Below are 19,817 nucleotides of genomic sequence, written 5' to 3' on the forward strand. Positions count from 1 at the left end.
CAGGTCATAATTTGAACAGATACATGCTCTGAGCTCATATGGGGATGGGAGGCGGGAGATGAGCAGATTTGTTACTAGAGGGATTGGATTAGTCATTTTCCCTTAGCACTTAGCACCAGGTCAACAGTAGTTAGTGTCTAGGAATGCACCTAATGGGTTAAAAGCAGGGGAGTGGTGCTTTTTTGGGGGTAAATCTATCTGTTGCTTTAGTGATATAAGGCTTACTTTGATTTTTTTTTTCTTAAAGCTTACATATACTGATAATTTTTTTCTTTAAAAAATGTAGATTTTTTTAGACCTTTTTACACATGAAGTAATAATCCCTTGGTATCATCTAATAACTAAAATAAAATTTACTCTGTTAAATGTCATCTTACAGGTAGTCTATATGAATTAATTATAGACCAAAAATATACATATAAATACACAGATGCTGAAACTCAACTTTTGTACTTATACTGTAGAGAGAATTATGTTGGAAAATAAAATACTTCTGTGAAGAGTACTTTTTAAAACACATTTCTATAAACCTAGATTTAATACTCAAGTACCTTACATTTGTGTTCTGCAATCCCAGACGGAACCAGCAGAGGGACCCCAAATAATTTTAAAAACCTTTTCCATGTTTAAGAGCTAAAACTTATAATAAATAATGGGGCAAAAAACCAAAACAATCAAAAAAATTTTCAGAGCAGTGGTAATTAAACATTTCTGGCCTTGAGCTCTTTTGAGAAATTGGTGAAAGCTATATCATATACATAATTTTGTATGCAATTTCAAAACTCACACACCTAATGAAAGCTGCCTCCCCAAGGACCCTGGGTTAAGAAGCCTTGCTGTAAAAAGGGTGAGAGAAGGATGTCACTCTAACCTTGGAAATGGGAGGAATAAAAGAGTAGATACATGACTACAAAATTTATATGAAAAAAGAATGAAGATAAATTATTAGGACATGTAACAGATTTAACACATTTACTACTTCAACAAAATTGGAAACTTAAAGGGAAAAAACCTCCCAGTGACTTTGTACAGTATGCTATATAGAGTTCTAAATAAAGAAAACATTTAGTAAAAATTTAAAAGAATGACAAAACAATATATAAACATCTAGTATATTTCATTTTTTTCCCCGATGTATGCTGGAAAACATTTTAAAGATGTATGTATACCTTACATAATTTCCCTAAAAGGAATTCAAGAGTCATGTCAGTGAGGGGAGAAGGGAAGCCAGAGATTTGCAGGCAATAACCAGCTCTTACTTTACAATCCATTCTGCAGAGTTTTCCTTCTTGAACAGTTAGGTCTCCAGGAGCCTGTAAGAAGTGAGGTCTGAAGAATCGCTCCTGAATTGGTTCGTTTTCATCTCCACTGTCCCTTGATCTAGAACGAGGCCTTAGCACAAGACAGATAATAAACAGATAGAAAGATGAAAGGAAAGGAAAGGAAGAAAACAAAGAGGGAGGGGGAGGGGAAGATAGAAGTTATTTTCAGACTCTCAGTCATTTATTTTTTTAATAATATGTGGAGCAATAATATAATTTCCGTACCTAATTCTTACTCCTACAGTTTACACATAAAGTCAAAAAAGCAAAACCTTGTTCATTTCCAAGTTTATTAGAAATTTAATAGTCTGCTACTTTCTGGTGTTAAATAACTCTGCTATCCTAATTCTTAGAGCTAATATGAATAATAAAAGGGGAAATGGGAAAAAATGAAGTACTCTATATTAACCTATTTTTTTCCTAAATCCTTTCGAAAGCTATATGAGAAGTAGCAGCAACTGCTGCTCATTTTTTGCCAAATCTTTTTCAGTAGTAATTACAACTTCCCACTATGATTTTAAATTTATAGGAAATTAACATTTCTTATTACTTTGTAAGAATTTCAGATCTTTCTAATCAAAATTCCTTTTCATATTAACCAGGAAAACATTATGTATTTTTTAGCTTTAAAATAAAATTGTGCAAATCTTCCAGATTTTGTGTACCTCTCTCACTTTTAAGTATGTTGCTAGAGGCACCTTTAAGAGCAATAAAATTTAAAGTAATTGCAGGGAAGATGTAAGAAAGGAACAAGATTGTCACTAATCACTAGAAGAGAAGTTTAAAAACATTTGACCAGAAAAAGTAGAACAAATGAAAGAGCAGTATAATTAATAGGTCAGTAATTCCCAGTTTTAGATAGTTTCCTCTTCTCTAACTACAGGTCTAATTTATGAACAAAATGCTTTCCTAGGCGACACTGGCACATGGACAGTCTTAAATGTATTGAAGACACAAGCGAAGCAGAAGAAAAAAAAATGCAAGAGCATGGATGTGGTACTAACTATGTTGTGTTTACATTCACACATACAGGCACAGGTTCCTGTGAACAGACACTGCCACAAACAAGTTAGAATTAGACCCATGTGTGTTTCAGAGCCAGAATCGTCTTCCAAATTGTTGAACAAAGGGCTCTGTGCATCCAGTCACGAGGAGGTGTAGAAACACCACTTGTTTGGTGCTTACCTTCTGTGAGCCTAACTTAGTATGCATTCTCTTCACCAAAAGTGTTTGCATCTGTGGCCTGTAGTTTACTGTCTGGGCTATTTGAGCATACTGTGTAAAACACCTAAATAGGAACCCAAGATGACAGGCTGGTTGACTTACCATATTCTTTTTTTAAGTGCAATATCCTTTCCTTGTCTCTGCCTACTGTTACTCCATCAACATCCTTGCACAAACTCAGGGTTAACTAGGACTAGAAAGCACACTCTATTGTTAGCAAGTATTTGTTGAGCATTTAAGATAGGACACACCTTACCTACAAAACTGTCATCTAAAATAAACTCTTTAGAAGTGACTGAAATGTGAACATTAGGAAACTAGCTGATTTTAAGAAATCCAGTGGCAATAATTTGTCATGGGCAGTCTAGACAGCTGTTGGTTGGAGAAGTTTGGTTTTGAATATCTGTGTATCGTTTACTGGTATTTTCACATTAATGTGCTGCCATTTAAAGGTGTTGAGTCTTGATATCTTCATACATAAATTGGGCCCCAATTAACAAATTAGTGATAGTATATCTAACTGGGCTTAGCGGCATTGGCAACCGTTTGTTCCTTTCCCGTTTCTGAATTGCAGACAAGAATAATCAGGGAGCTGTACAATGTATCATTTTAAGATTGTATTCACTTTCTTCTGTCTTGCAACTGTGTTCACTTTTGGGGTCCTATCACGGTTCTAGTAGTGTTGAATTTATAGTAATAACTGAAATGAAACCGTAGTAACACCTATGAGAAGCAACGTGTGAAATACCTTCTGACATGAGGATGGCCTGAGGGAGAGCGGGGACTGCGACCTCTTTGGTTTACAGCCTGTACCATTAGCCGTCCCGTACAACTGATGCGGCCCTGTCAGAGACATCAGGAAAAGAAATGATTTGCAAGCAAAACAACTAACCTCCAAGCACCACCGTGTTTACTGTCCTATTCTCCATAAGACATTATTTCTTAACCAATAAATAGACCATATTAGTAATGACACCAATCCCTCTCAGAAATGTACTTTCCCTGAGTTAAACTCCTCAGTGCCCTGTATTTAAGGAACTCAGTGACTAGGTCTGATTTAGGACTCTTAAAAAAGCTTTACTGTTTTATCTAGAATGGTCTTTAAATGACAATCCTTCATGAATTCGTTGTAATCTGCTATGGTCTCCCTAAGACACAATGTTGGATCGTGAACTATGGCAGGGGGACATTACTCTCTTGCGATAATTCCATTTTCATGGTCGAATATCTATTGGTTGTAGCTAATTCTGAAATCAAATGAGATGATTTTAGTTTTCTAACATATCTTTTTAGTAATATATTTTTTAAATGTTAGTAGTGTCTCTTCCAAAAACCATACATTAAAGAGATGCCAGCATGATAAAATGAACATTATGTGAGAATACACATGGGGGTGTCAAGGAGAGTATAATGACCCATACATAGGTCATCATATTCGCATGAAATGAGCAAAATCATGACTTAAAAACCAGAAGTAGTTAAATATCTAAAATATGTGTGTGTGGGGGGTGGTCATATGATATGGGCCTGTGTAATGAAAACCATATTTTCTCTTTCAGATTTTCTCTCTTAAAGTTGCTTGTCAAATTCAAAAATTGATAAATGTTCTCCTAGGATAGACAAAAGTAATACTTAGAGGACTCAGATGATATGAATAAATCACCACTGTTACTCTGGCTTTTTGGTTTAGCCCCTTCTTTTAATTTTTCCCCGATTACTAGCAGAGTGGCAAAATCAGTGATTTTCTTCTCTCACATCTTAGGAGAATGTGAGCAGCTGTACTTCTAAATTCTGATGATGGCCGGAAGGGAACGGCAAGAGAGGAAAAATGATAAGCAGATTATTAATGATCAGACTCAGTGATTTCTAGCTCATAGTGGATGAGCTGCCTTCATGTGCACTTAGAGTCAGAACTGACAAGTGAATCTCCTTTTCATTCCAAGTTGCCAGTACTGGCAGGTAACAGGAGCAAAGGTGTGCTGTATGCTTTGAGGAGCTGCTTTCTGAGTTCCAGCCGATGATGAACTACGTGAGGGGGGCATGGTGCTGGAGGGGACACACAGAAACCCCACAGCAGGACTCAGCGAAGGGCGGGAATCTAGTCAGCAGGGTTGTCAGGGTCTCCCCGCAGACTGGGCTTCTCTGGGGACTTGACCGCTCCGAAAAGGCAAAGACACATAGTGCTGTAATACAGACAGGAGAAGAACCGGGGGCTATCAGATAGAAAGAGGTGGTCGTAAAGAAAGAAAACTGAAGAAGTGTTACCCCACTAGATATGTAACTTCCCCTGGCATTCACAGTACTTGCTACTGAGGTCATATTTAAACATGGCCTTTCTTGAAAATTTCCAAGGAGACATGAAGTAGAACATTATGAGGGGAATTCTTTAAGAAAAAATTTTTTAATGTTTGTTTGTTTATTTGTTAGAGAGAGAAAGATGGAGCACAAGTGAGGGGCTGAGAGGGGGAGACACAGAATCCAAAGCAGACTCTGAGCTGTCAGCATAGAACCTGGCGCAGGGCTTGAATCCACGAAAGGTGAGATCATGACCTGAGCTGAAGTCACACACTTAACTCACTGAGCCACCGAGGCACCCCGAGAGGGATTATTTCTAATTTAGATTTGTTGCGTCTGAAGTTCAGGTCAGTTCTCTCATGCTAATCTCTTGCCAAACCCTTGGGAGGCCCCCCTAAGCCAGCCTGAAATCTGAAAATTAATTTTCTCTAACCCCTCTAAGTCTTATGCCTGCTACAGAAAATCTAGACGTGACTTGTTTAGAAGACCCCCATTAAAATTATGCAATCGATGCATTGTAGTAACTGATTTAACAAGTCAACATGTAAGATCCATGGTTCTTTTGGAAGCCAAAGGCAAGGAATTTTATATTTTGTTTTATACAAATAGCTTCAAAATTGTACTGATATGGGATATGACTTTCTTAGTATTTGCTTTGCTACTTAAGCAAATAATTTTAATCTGAATATCTTAAAATAGATTTATATAATTTGTATACACTTTTCCTCGTTGTGTAAAACCCAGAGGACCCACAAGGGAAGTTAACATTAAGTTATCATTTCTGTGGTTAGAGAAAGATGTAAGTTAAATTCAATCTTTAACTTTGAATTTGAGGAAGCAGAGAAAAAAATTTTCTCTAACCTGGATTTGAGTTTTGACTTTCCGAAGACTTTGGCCAAATCACCAAATTTGTTCAAGCCTTTGTTTCTTCTGTAAAAACCAGCGTACTATATTTGTCTCACATGGATGTTGTAAAGATTAAATGATGTAACCCAAGATGATCTTCATCTTCCAAATATCAAATGGTACTCGATGTCATAAGTTACCAAGTTACCATTATTAATCATTGCTGGTATTTTTACTGTGAGTCTGAGACATTATACATGCACAGACATGCACCAGGATGATTTTCAGGGGTCCCAACAGCTTGGTTGACTGCAGTAAATTTTTCCAAGTGGTTATACTTTGCCTGAGTATGCTTTTACCTCCCCCCCCCTTTTTAATTCCTTAAAATAACTCTTTTAATGAGTGTCTCCCCTGCCCCTCAGTGCTCTTAATGCTGGGATGAGCCTCAGACACCTTTGTATGACACTCCTTAGCTCTGGGGTCAGTCTAGGTTTGTAAACCAGTTCTGTCCCTTATAATTGAGTGACTTCAGGCAGGTAATTTAACCTCCTGAGTTTCCTCATCGATAAAGTAGGACCATATAGTTAATCAATCCTGCAGGGGTTCTTATGAAGATTAAATGAGTTAGTAGGTGTAAAGTACTTAGTATTATGTTTTGTACACAGTAAACACTCAAAATGTTAAATTATTATAGCACTGAATATGGATATAATTATCATAACAACCAGATGGACATGAAGCATCCCTTAGAATTGTTTTAAAAACATTTTTTTTCAAAAAAAATATTTTTTCATATGCAACAGGTTTTCTTTCTTCTTTCCTTCTCTCTCTCCCTCTCTCTCTTTCTTTCTCTCTTTCGGTATTAGGATATAATTTACTCCAAAGGAAAAACTTATGCTGTTGTTTGAAAGGTGCCAAGCACACTGCTATAGTCACTGTATTTATGTAATGGCTGCATTTGAGGTATGAGATAAAAGTTGTCCTACTCAACTCTAACCACTAGACTCCACTTAGGATAAACCCTGCCTCTTCTTCCATCTCCAAAAAATAACAACAGGTTGGTATACTGCTTTGTCAAGATTACACATTTCTACAGTGTTTTCAAGATTTCTACACTACCGCTTAGAACCATATACACAAATAGTGCCACAGAGTATCTTCCTAACTACCCAAATTTAAGAAAAAGGAATATGTCACCATTTGTCACGTTTTTAACTCCTACACCATCTTCCACTTCTGAACATAAAAGGGGAAGTCATGACCTTCAGGAAGCAGAATTGTTAGTTTGATAATACAGTATTATTGGCTAAATACATATCACTAATCAGTAAATGACCAGGAGCATTTAGAAAGCATCCAGGGGCGCCTGGGTGGCTCAGTTGATTAAGCATCTGACTTCGGCTCAGGTCATGATCTCACAGCTCGTGAGTTCAAGCCCCGCATTGGGCTCTGTGCCGACAGCTCAGAGCCTAGAGCCTGGAGCTTGCTTCAGATTCTGTGTCTCCTTCTCTCTCTGCCCCTCTCTGCTCATGCTCTGTCACTCTCTCTCTCTCAAAAATAAATAAGCATTTAAAAAAATTAGAAAGCACCCAAACTCATAAGCTGTATAATTTTGATATTTTTAGTTAGAAAAAAGATCCCAGAATTCACTGTAACACTGTTGAAAGGATGCCTCTGGTGTATGCAATTGAAAGTTCAGATTTTTAAGTCTGACCATCTTATTTATGAAGGTCATACAAAATTTTAATCATATTAATGTGCAAATGAACCCCAGTAATCCTTGTGACTGCTGGGCTCTGATGGACATTAATGCTGCTGCATTTGCTTTTAACTTTCTCATTTCTATCTACTTTATTATTAACACATGAAGGAGTAATGGAAGTGAATGTTTAAAGTTTGAAATGAGCCAGGAAACCTTATAATGCTAAAACAAAACACAAGCAAACCAACTTCTTAAATTTAATTCAGCTGTGTGTTACTTTTCTATTCCAAACAAATCCACAGAGTTTAAAGCTATAGAACAAGTAATAAGCTTGAATTCTTAAAGTGATTATGTATTAAACATTCAGCTTGTAAAGATTATTCATGCCTCACGCAAAGCCAATTATTTGTATAATATGGAAATAACATTTATATTTCCTAGCTTATGAAATTTAACTGTGGCACACAGGTCTTTATATAAGCTTGCCACTTGTATACATAATGCAACTTGAGGAAACATCAAATTGCAAAACAGCCCTTCCAAACTCCAAGTGCAACACAGCGTAACTTAGCAACACAACAAAAAGTAAAACATTCATGTTTAGATTTACTTGCGTCTTAAACCGAGTGTGCGATCCTCATTTTGGCATTATGTTTGGTGTCGCACCGCACAATCACTCATTGTTTCACTAAACTATGTGACTGCTTTGGTCTCTCATGAATTGCCAGAGCCGCACACATGGCGTGTGATACACAGTCCAGTATGTGCTTGGAGCTGTGGGTTCCATCCCAAGTAGAATTTGGATGCAGTCAATAATATCTAACGTGTTTCTTATTCCCCAAAGATTAACCCAGGTGGAAAAATATTCTATAAAATATTCTGGTAACCTTTAGTATTTCTCTCTTTCCTTGGTTCTCACCCTTTCTCCCGGCTGCTTTGTGTAATTATTTTCCACTGCTCAGGAAAGCCCTGCCGTCTGTGTTTCATTACTGAACTCATTTTTCCAGGCCAGCCTTTTCCTCTTTCCCTTGGTCATTCCACGTCATGTACAGTCCAGTGTACCAGAAAAAAAAATAGAAGGAGCTGTCTCCCTTTCAAACCAAATGTTTTTAAAATGTGAAAAAAAAGTTTAAGGTAACTAAATGGCATCAAGGAATTGGGGAATCAACTTAAGTTTTCTTTTGACTATATGTTATGCCTTCATGATTAGTGTATCCTGAGAAATTCAGCTTTGACTCTGTAAATGTTTTCCAGTGCCTTATTATCATGCTTCTTTTAAATCAAATTACAAGAATGGCAAAATACTTCAATATACAATAAAAGATGTTATAAAGTAGAGATGAAATAAAACACTGTTAGACATTTCTATTATGGTATTCCTATAGCAACAAATGATAATGGTCTGCTGTTTGTCATGGTTTAAATACCTCTTTGTCCTTCTAATGAATGGTAGAGTTTGTTCCAATTTCTAGGTGATAACTCACAAAACCTACATGTGGCATATTTGCACATACTTGCTCAGTACTGAAGACGCCAGGAGAGGAAAGGAGTTTTACTCTCGAAACTAAAATCAACCAGGCAACATGCTGAGACTTGGAATGGCATGTAATACCAAGTACCCTAAATCTAAAAATTCTCTCACAGCAATTTCAATCTGAGGCCTGCGTGCCCACTTTAGGATTTCCTCAGATTCTCTTCACAAGTTCCCCCTCCTATGCCTGCCCCTGGTCCTTAGGTAGAAAAGGAGACTTAATTTAGCCTCACCCTCTTTAAGTTAGAATATTGGGTGGATCAACTCACACTGAGAGGTAGTTGGAATTCTTGGTATCAGGAAGTGCTCTGGTTACTGTGGCCTCGGAGCTCTTTGAATCTTTTGCTCCCTCTGACAGACCCAGGGCAGTCACATTACTGTTTGCTGAAATCCCAGGTGAGATGGGACATTCTGTTAGAAGGGCTGGGCTTTTGGCAACCTGATGTAAACTGGTGCACTTCTCATTCCTTTGTCTCCTCTTCAAAGGGTAGAGGCCAAGATTGAGAGAGAGTTAACGGAGGGACTTACCCCGGGGCTTGGTTAAAGCAGCAGAATTCGCTGGGGGCTGGGGACTGAGATGAGGGCCCTGAGCGTGCTGGGAGCAAAGCCACTTCCCAGCTTCCTGTGTGGCTCCCGTCAGCTGTGCTGTGGGTGTGGCCGGGTCTCCTGCTCCCAGCTCCCTCCACCCAAGCCCACAGCTGTGGCAGTTGTGGCACGGTCACATCTGCTGCCTGACTCCTTTCCCATGGGGGTGGTAAGGAGGAGAAGCCAGGAGGTCAGAAGACCACACACCAGCAACATGTTGGGTAGAAATTCCATCCTGAACTGACTTGCCTACTCTCTAACAGTTCTGTAGGGGAGTATCTAGAAACAGAACTGATCCTTCACATCCTGATTCCACAGGCTCCTGCCAACGTTTAGGGCTGCTGCTTTAAGACAGGGTTATTAGTGTCTCTGAATTAAAATAATGACAATAACTAGCTTTTACCGAAAGCATATTATATGCCAGGTAAACCAAGTATATTATTTAAATCCCTATTATCACTCTTATTTCACAGAAGAGGAAATAGGCACAGAGAAATTATGCCACTTGCTAAAGGTCACATAGGTGGTGAGTGGCAGAGGTAGAAATTCAACTCAGATCTGTCTGATGCCAGAGTTCATGCTCTTAAACCCTGAACGACACCATTTAGGCTCTTCGGTAGCATCAACCCTGTCCGACATTTCTGGCCTTTGTGGTGTTATTTCTTTCCCTTCCTCCTCTTCTGTATTACAAAGGGGATCTTCAGCAGCCCTCCTGTATCTAATGACTTCAATAGATATCGAATGACTTCAACTAGTTTGTCAGTAGTTTAAATGCTCAGAGGCTGGCACGCAGTCTCCAACTCTGCACCCTGCCATTGGCCGTGAGCAGCAAGTCCTTCCCCGTTTAGAACTTTTCCATATGTAAAACTAGGTTAGTATAATTTGAAGAAGACTAGAAACAGACTCATAATTGCAATTTTACATTTATGTTCTTTGTTCTATAAAACCGCTGACTCCAGTAACAGTTTAAAACATTCGCTAGGAAAAATGCCTCAAAATTAACATCGGGACCAGCACTGGGGAGTGCTGGAACACAGTTAATTCGATCTCCATAATATATCCCAGGCTTTCTAGGGGACAGAGGAACAAAGGACCCAGCATGAAGAAAAAGTCTGGATTTTGTGGAGTTCTCTATTATTTTAATTAAAGGCAGAAAATTGAGAATTGAAATTTGTTAATAATATTGAAGGAAACATACTGAAAATACAATAAGAAAAAAAAGCAAGTTCCACTTCTGTTCCCCTGTTCCCTCAAATCCTCCAAATAGGAACACAAATAAGTATTAAAATGTAACTTTCAGTAAGAGTTGCGCTTTTGACTATTTTTCAAGGTGATGGTCATGTATTCACCGATTGAAAAATTGGAACCTGGAGAAAGTGCATATTTACCATGGAAACTGTGACAGTGAAGTCGGCTGTGCTCCCTCACAACCTGATTTGTGGAGAATTCGAGTTCCATTCTAATCTTAGTAGTATTGCAGAAACAGATGTTTATATATGACAATGTAATATTAGGACAAACATTGCGCAAACTGTTAGAGGTCTGTAAGCTTTGCTGAAATTATTTGTATCATTTTCTAACATTTCATGCTTCCTTCTAAAGAAATAATGAAATATGGAATGATATAAATAGATCAGAGATTTAAAAAACATAACTGGACAATCTTCATTAGTTCTATAATTGTTAATTTTAGCTTCTTTTTTTTTTTTTTAAAGTGACTTCTGCTGACTTTGTAAAATTACCCTGTCACCTATGGAGGTCTTAAGGTACAGAATCACTCCTTATTCACTTTTGCATCCTCTGTACCCAGCAAAGTGTATCAAATATATACGGTACTCAAAAAGGAATCTGCAGGCTTGAACTGGGGATTTGGTACCAGTAGCTGCCTGTTAAATTCTAAAGGAGTCAGCTGGTTTTTTGACCCTAAATCTAAGGGCAAATACAAGAGAAAACATTTGGATGGAAACAAATAATCCTGAATGCCATATGCAGGTGCTATCAAAATTATAATTTATCTACACTTATATACGACTTAAATTCCAGTGAATTAAGTGTATCTGTATTTCTTTTAAATATCTTACTTTTTTGAGGATTTTTACTACAACATATTTATATATGGCACTCACTACACTTTTCTCCTTTTTTTTCCTTCATAGAACTTAATCCCATCTGAAATTATATTATTTATGTATTTGTTTACTGGCTTACTTTCTATCTCAGGACTTTCTTCTGTCCAGCACTGCAACCCCATCACCTGCATAAGTGTACCTATGAGGCCCTCAGTAACATTGGTGGAAAGAATGCACGTCTACACTGGAATTACTCATGTGAAAAACACCTGATGAAATAGATACTAATAAAGAATTTTTCTATCTTCTGAAATCAAGATGGATGTAAAATTTGGGAAAATCATTTCAAGTCAAAGAAATAAGATTCCACCTTTTTAATTAAACAGTTCCTTTCTTCAAATAAATGCCTGTAAGCACTATGCACAGAACTGAAGCCAGACCTATACCCTTAATCTTTACCTGAGGGTTTGCAGCCATAATTGTGTAATTGCCATCATCATCTAGGGTGGAGGCTGTGGTATGGAGAGAGCAGGTCCCGTCAAGATCTCTTTGAATGGTGTAGTGATCATTCTTTGGAGAGATCTGCTTTCCATCTTTAAACCAATAGATCTGTGAAAGGAAACAATGATTAAAGATTAAGGATGTGTATAGTATTACTCTGTTTGGGGGACTGATAAGGAATAACTGTGTGGTCTGCAGAGCTGATCTGAGTTTTCATGTTAAAATGTTAAACAGAACATCTGAACAGGAAATTGATTTTTGAGTGAAAAAAGTAGGTGAGAAACAGGTTTAATTCTATTTTAGTTTTTAAAAATGATATATCTTGGGGTGCCTGGGTGGCTCAGTCGGTTGAGCATCCGACTTCCACTCAGGTCATGATCTCGCGGTTCGTGAGTTTGAGCCCTGCGTCGGGCTCTGTGTGGACAGCTCAGAGCCTGGAGCCTGTTTCAGATTCTGTGTCTCCCTCTCCCTCTGGCCCCTCCCCTGCTCATGCTCTGTCTCTGTCTCTCGATAATAAACGTTACAAAAAAATTTAAAAATGATATATCCTTATATTTAAAAAAGTATGTATGTAAGTAGGTATTCACATATTACTCACATATTTTTTTACATATTATTTATCTGGAGGGATCTAGATTGAACGTTGACAGTAATAACTTCTGGGGTGGCTTCACAGGCATTTTCCATTTTTGCTTCTATTTTCCAATGTACTGAATTAAAATATATTACTTGTAAAGGTAAAAAGGTATTTTATTTTATTTATTTAAAAAAAAATTTTTAATGTTAATTTTTGAGACAGAGGGAGACACAGAATCCAAAGCAAGCTCCAGGCTCTGAGCTGTCAGCACAGAGCCCGATGCGGGGCTTGAACTCAATTGTGAGATAGATCATGACCTGAGCCAAAGTTGGATGCTTAACTGACTGAGCCACCCAGGTGCCCCAAAAAGGTTATTTTAGAGAACAGTAACAGACTCCTTACTCCATTCCACTGAACTGTGTTAGACAAAATGGCAGTGAGGAGTGAGCAACAGTTAAGGGTTGGTGGTGGGTGGAGGCCTACTGTTTTCATTCTGGGCCAAGGAGCATATGCTCAAAGTTGAGTGTTTGTCAGTTCTCCCCACTATGTTAAGGAAAACACAGTAGTATTTAAACTTACAATAATTTTCAATAATATTTTAACTTGGTTTGATAGAAAATTAAATGTGAAGAATAAAGTAAAAATAAATCTGGACTAAATAACACATTTTAAAACGGTCCAGTTACCTCTTCCCTAGGTCCTCCTACCTTTTGTCACCTTTAAATAAAATCACTGGCCGGCGGATCCCTCATGATTTAGTTATTATTTTGGACGGCTGAGACACAGGGCCATCATGATGAATCACAGTGCCAGCAGCCCTACCATGGCCTAGATGCAGAACTAACGCCTGCATCATCCCGCCTCCAGACTTCTGGCTAGGGAACTAAACAAATCCCCCTCTCTAAAGCCACAACAAGCTCTCTGTTGTCATCTGTGTTCCTTGCAAACTCAAGCTTTCCTAACTCATTCCTAACAGAAGAAACCTCCTTTAGAGCCTTCAGTTTTTAAAATGAGCTTCTTCCTTAATGTAAATCAGAATGCACATTGAGACCACAACTGGCATTCAAATTCAACTCTCTATCAAAGCTTCTGAATCTGAAAAATCTTTCCAAAACATACATTTCTAAGAAAGGACGGGCTAGAAATATATGGCACTAAATAAGGGCATGAATAATCGGGATCTGACTGCTGTAACTCTTCCAACCCCCATTTTTCAATTAGCTCTAAATTTACAGCCTATATTGTTAATCTGCAGAACTAAAGATGAATCATCAACTAGACTAATAACTCTCAGTCTTAAAAATTAAATTATGTAAAGCATGATACTTCATAATTATCATTCTCTGCTTGGTGGTTTTATTATTTCTGATGGAACCCAGAAGCTGTGATTAGAACACAGTTTCCTCCTTTTGCATTCTGGCCACTATGCCAGTTCTTCAGAACTGTTTCTTTCCTTTAATCCTATTCCTCACCTCTGCTATATCTGGACTGCAACTTTCAAATGAGAATTAGGAAACAGTCCAACAATTTTACCAAGACTGTTGATGGAGAGGGAAAGGGAGGATATACAAGATGAAAACAGGGTGAACTAGAAATGCCTTTCAACCTTCTCATGTCTCAGTCAGAACAAGCATGTAAAAGGCAGAATTTTTTTTTTTTTTTAAACATAAGCTAAAAGAAAGGATGTATTTTTTGGAACATGCTGAATATTCCACACTTTGATAGGGAGGGAAGAAAAAGAGCGGCAGTGAGGACAGGAGGAAGGAAGGGGAAGGAGGAAGGAAAGGTGAAGAAGAAAATCAAACAATAAAACGTTCTTAAAAAATTAAGCCTTAAAGCTGTGAAACATTGAAATTCATACCAGAAATGCAAAATTATGTTAAAAACAACAGCTCATCTTTCTGGTGAACATGGTGTTTTTTCAAATAAGAATCGGTGATCTTAGAACTTAAGCAATGATCTTAAGCCTTGAGTAAGATTTAAAAATAACAAGGGATTTGTGAATATTTTGGAAGCTTAAGATATTTGGAAACAACAATATCTTGTTGAGTTTCATTCATAAGCTGCAAATTTATTTTTAGTATGTGCATTGGATATCATATTTGTGAATACACAGCAATTATCCAAATCATGTCAAGAATAAAGAAGCTTTCTCTAACAACAGTTTACTTTAAAAGTCTCATTTTATTAGGAGGGGGATATGTATGTAAAATTTTAACGCTATTTTCTTTGCTTTTTTTTCTATGACACCACTGTTAAACTTTTAATTTCAGTGAGTGTATTTTCCCTTCTATATGCTTATTGTACAAATTTGCCTGGCCTTTGGTAATGTCCTATTTTTTTCATTGAAGTTTCTATTTCTTTTAAAATTGTTTCAATCATTTTAAACATAGGTATTTTACAGTTTGCTTAAGATTGCCCAACACTGAACAATACTTAAGCTTCTACTGTCTTGTTTCTTGTGCTATTGATTCTCCTTATTGTTGCTTATTTTCTCCTATGGTCTGTAAGTTTTTACTGTGAATTTCTTTTTCCTCCCTCTAACTCTACAGAAGTTTGATATGACCCAAATTGTGAGAGTGTTGTATAGGGCAGTGTTTGCTTGCTTCTGCCAGAAACTTAAGGATTTTAATCCATCCTGGACTAAATTTCGTATTAATTTCTCAGCTTTTGGCTCCATATCATGTGTTGAAGTAAATTTGGAGTTTCAATTTCTCATGGGTATCTTTTTTATTCTTTTCTCCCAAGTTCTAGGGAAAAGTGTAATCTGTGCATTGTTTTCTGGGCTAGTGAGCAGTTATTCTTGTCTCCCTTTAGAGACAGGGCAATGTTTTATCTAGCATTTCCATGCATCTGTAGAAAGAGGGCTCCCATCTAGGTCAGCCTAGACCACCTGAGTGTCAGAAGTTCCTTTGATTATCCTTTCTCAACAGTATTCTGGCCTCTAGCCCCTTTATAAATACAGGAAGGCTTGGTTTTGTAGATAAAGATCTGAAGTTTTTATAATCCATGGTAAACTTTATTTCTTTGTATGGTACACAGCATGGGGTTCGTGTTCAAGCCTGGCCACTCACCAGCTCCCTGACCTTGGGCAAGTTGATTAAACCTCACTGAGCGTAGTTCAGTCATCAGTAATTTGGGAGTGACACTGATAATATCACATGAGGAATAAATGATGTAGGTGTATGAAAAGCTCCTTGTCAATTATTTAATTGTTATTCTCCTATTCTATTCTTTGAACCCAAACTCTACCCTTCTTCTGCTCTTTCTGGTTTCTAATGCCTCCTGAGGAAGGCCTTGAACTTAATAGTACTTTAAACATTTTACATCATGGGTACTGAGAAAGGTAGTCTGTATCTCTTCCTCCTATTATACATGCTGTACTTTTGAAGCCTAACTCTTCCTCAGAAAACAGGACTCTTAAAAAGCCATGTTTTTAGCTTACCTTTGGTTTTGGATTCCCAGTCACTCTGCATGTGAAAGTTACAGGCATTCCCTCAAAGATCTTGTAATGTTTCAGTTTCATCTCAAAGAACGGTGCCACTCCATTTTCCACAGGTGCATCCCCATATTGGACATCATCACCTGATTCATCCACAGGAGACCTTTCTAGCCTGTACTCGATTTCACTGATGAGTCTCTGTTCACAGCTGGAGACTTTGTATTCCTACATCAGGTAAAAATAAAGGTCATGTTAGCAACCTCAGTTTCTTGTGGTACAATGTGTCTCATGAGTCTTACCCTCCCCTCCAATAAGGCACTCAGAAGACAGTGATATTTTTACCATGGAGCCTAAAAACAAGTCTGAGCCCAACTCAGTCCCATACAAAACAAAAAAACATCTGGAAGTAAGTATATATGATATTTCAAATTGTCTTCAAGTCTTATCATCCTCCTCCCCCAAAAAACTATGAAGATGAATTTCTTTCTCTTGTCTCTTGGGGGGTATGGGGAAAGAAAGAAAAAGGCAACAGCTTTATATTCTCAAACTGTTCATAAGAATAAAACCTGATGGAACACTGATTTCTTTCTGTAGAGTAAAAGCTGGTGGGGGGGGGTGCAGCTCTTCAGAAGGGTAACAGTGCATGTGGCCAGCAGCTGCAATATTACATAGCATTTTATCAAATGAATAATGGGAAAAATGGCATTTCTTTTCACTCATAACAGTCCTCGGCCACAAAGCCTCTGAACTCCTCCTCAGCCGTGCAGCTATTAGGAACTATTCTCCACCAATGTTTCAAAGAAAAATGGGATTGGCAGTCTAGTCAAAACTGTGATTAAAAAGACAAAAACAAAGTACCCATCAACATCCTATGGTGATCAAGGTGGACCCTACAGTTCTCTTGCTTACAAAGCACAGTGAACACAAGGCAGCCCATTAGAAACTACTCTCTATTTAATTATAAATAAAAGATGTTCCAGCTAGGTTTTCCTTAAAGAAGTTATTCAACCTTTAAAAAAAGTTTGTCGTCTTGAGGGAAGAAATACAACAGTATGAATAAAACTGCAAATGAGTTGTTTTAATTACTATCAAATGAATCAGTTTAAGAATGGGCACATTTATCCCTAGAAAGGTACAACAAATGAGAAACAATTCACAGAGTGTCCACTAGTGACAGAAGCAAATTCAAGTTCGTAAATGTATGACAAAAATCACACTGCAGTAATTTTGTTCATCTGATCTTAGACACTGGTCATAGTATTTACAATTAATATGTGGCAGGAAAGATAGATACACAGGCAAACAAAGAACACAAGATAACAGATACAGTGAAAGACCAGAAGGAGAAGAAAGGTGAAAAGCTTATTAACCTTTTGACCATCCAGAGGACTCCCTACAGAAGCCTGAGGAGACCCAATTTCCTGTAATGGTAGAAAAAAAGAAGTGAAGACTAGTGACAGAAATAAGAATCTAGCAAGATATCTAGTTTTAAGTGAAATTTTTGCAGTAGCAATATTTAACACAGAAAAATCTTCAGATATTAAAGGCAGATCCATTTTTTAACATCTATAAGAGTTGACTTGATCATTTAAACAGGTTTTAAAACGCCTTCTTTAATCTTGAGACTACATTTGGAAACTCCAAGCAGAAACAGTGCAGATTATAAAACACTTTACATCAAATCCATGCAGTGACTTTTTTGGGGGGAACAAAAATAGCATTTTAGGTTTTCTGCTGATTAGTGACTTACAAATGTATATGTGAAGGAAAATAAAGACATAATTTTTCTATAAATAAATAGTTTACTTTGACTAAACATTCACTGGCTGTTTCAAATAATTTCAGTGAAATATGTTTCTCCACACAAAAGGATTTTGTATGAAAGCACAGGACAGCAAAAACAGAAAGATACTTGAAAGGAGAATAAAGTGATCAACAGGAAGATAAAAAGAACAGTTATCACTGACTGCAGTAACTCTAGCAGTCACTTAACACACTGTTTGGCACATGGTATGTGCTCAATAAATATTAGCTATGACCTTGATTGATGATGTTAATACTGCTTTTCTTTGACTTGCCCTCTACTTCCTACAGAATTGGCCCCAAGAATAGTGGCCATGAAGGCTATGGGGAGAGGGAACAGAGTAATTATTATTTTTCTAAAAAGTCCAGATGGGGGTGCCTGGGTGGCTCAGTCGGTTAAGCGTCCAACTTCAGCTCAGGTCATGATCTCACGTTTCGTGAGCTCGAGCCCCGCGTCGGGCTCTGTGCTGACAGCTCAGAGCCTGGAGCCTGCTTCGGACTCTGTGTTCCCCTCTTTCTCTGCCCCACCCCTGCTTGTGCTGTCTTTCAAAAATGAATAAACGTAAAAAAAAAAAAAAAAGTCCAGATGAACACAGTACCTGATTAGCTGTTTCCTCTTCTGGCTCCTGAATATTAAAAACAGTTGCACTGTCAGCACCTAGTAATCGACGAGCCATTCTTTCTTCATATGTTAACCTCTAAACAAAGTAAGTCACAAAAAAGACAAAATTAGAAAAGTCATAATTATATACTGCCTGATGAAAAAGAATTTTTTTTTTTTTTTTAATTTTTTTTTTTTTCAACATTTATTTATTTTTGGGACAGAGAGAGACAGAGCATGAACGGGGGAGGGACAGAGAGAGAGGGAGACACAGAATTGGAAACAGGCTCCAGGCTCTGAGCCATCAGCCCAGAGCCTGACGCGGGGCTCGAACTCACGGACTGCGAGATCGTGACCTGGCTGAAGTCGGACACCCAACCGACTGCGCCACCCAGGCGCCCCAAAAAGAATTTTATTTATTCTTTTTTTTTTTAAACTGAATTGAGAGAGACAGAGAGACCGAATCTGAAGCAGGCTTCAGGCTCCAGAGCTGTCAGCACTGAGCCCAACGTGGGGCTCAAACTCACGAACCATGAGATTATGACCTGAACCAAGTTGGAGGCTTAACCCACTAAGCCACCCACATGCCCCAAACACTTTTTAAAGTTTATCTATTTATTTTGAGAGAGAGAGAGCAAATGTGAGCAGGGGAGGGGCAGAGAGAGGGAGAGACAGAATCCCAAGCAGGTTCCATGCTGTCAGTAGCGCAGAGCCCGACATGGGGGCATGAAACCACAAAGCATGGGATCATGACCTGAGCTGAAATCAAGAGTCAGAGCTTAACTGACTAAGCCACCCAGGCACCCTGAAAAAGAATCTTAAAAAATGAGTTTTGATATTTTCTGTAACTATTTTCCCCTCAACCTTCAGATACCTATATATAAAAGGAGTCTGTTTCTTTCCCTTCCTTCAGTTGTTCAGTCTGTCACCTTTCCTTCTGGTCTTTGTGGCTTAATATAGTGTTGGGATATGAGGTAACTAATCTTGAGAGCCACTGACTGATACAGCACAAATTTAAGGTGAATATAATAAGCAAACAAGGCAGAAACCACATAGGAAATATGTGTCATATACCAATCCTTAATGGTAAACATATAGAAAAAAGAGATATTCAAATAGCAAAGTATTTTTTTAAGGAAAGGTTATTTTCATAACCATCCACAGCTTCAAAACAGCCTGGTCAGCTCCAAGCCTCTGATAAGGAATTTTAGACAGCTGGCAGTGATGATCCTCTCTGTTTCGGGGTTCTCACCTCTAAAGGCACTTCCCAGGCTGTCTGTGTGGCAGGTGAAGGTAGGCAAATATAATAGTCCACAGAG

General features: G+C 38.0%; 2 protein-coding genes across 4 annotated transcripts in view; one reads left to right on the forward strand and one right to left on the reverse strand.

The window, feature by feature from the left end:
- CBR4 (carbonyl reductase 4) overlaps nt 1-12,039 on the forward strand; it is a 96,640-nt gene extending 84,601 nt beyond the window's left edge. Inside the window, exon 5 of the mRNA XM_019441037.2 lies at nt 11,726-12,039. Within this exon, the coding sequence (XP_019296582.1) occupies nt 11,726-11,847 (122 nt within the window). The 3' untranslated portion in view covers nt 11,848-12,039. The remainder of the gene's footprint in view (nt 1-11,725) is intronic.
- PALLD (palladin, cytoskeletal associated protein) overlaps nt 1-19,817 on the reverse strand; it is a 406,924-nt gene that overhangs the window by 8,586 nt on the left and 378,521 nt on the right. For 2 of the 3 annotated variants that reach the window (XM_019441032.2, XM_019441034.2), the window contains exons 13-18: nt 18,497-18,595; nt 17,465-17,515; nt 16,098-16,319; nt 12,034-12,183; nt 3,295-3,389; nt 1,260-1,392 (exon numbers count right to left, since the gene is read on the reverse strand). In XM_019441032.2, the coding sequence (XP_019296577.2) occupies nt 1,260-1,392; nt 3,295-3,389; nt 12,034-12,183; nt 16,098-16,319; nt 17,465-17,515; nt 18,497-18,595 (750 nt within the window). The remainder of the gene's footprint in view (nt 1-1,259; nt 1,393-3,294; nt 3,390-12,033; nt 12,184-16,097; nt 16,320-17,464; nt 17,516-18,496; nt 18,596-19,817) is intronic. The other variant, XM_019441033.2, reaches the window with a different exon arrangement.

Source organism: Panthera pardus, unplaced genomic scaffold, assembly GCF_024362965.1.
Source record: "Panthera pardus isolate Hobbes unplaced genomic scaffold, ASM2436296v1 HiC_scaffold_13, whole genome shotgun sequence".
NCBI classification, from domain to species: domain Eukaryota; kingdom Metazoa; phylum Chordata; class Mammalia; order Carnivora; family Felidae; genus Panthera; species Panthera pardus.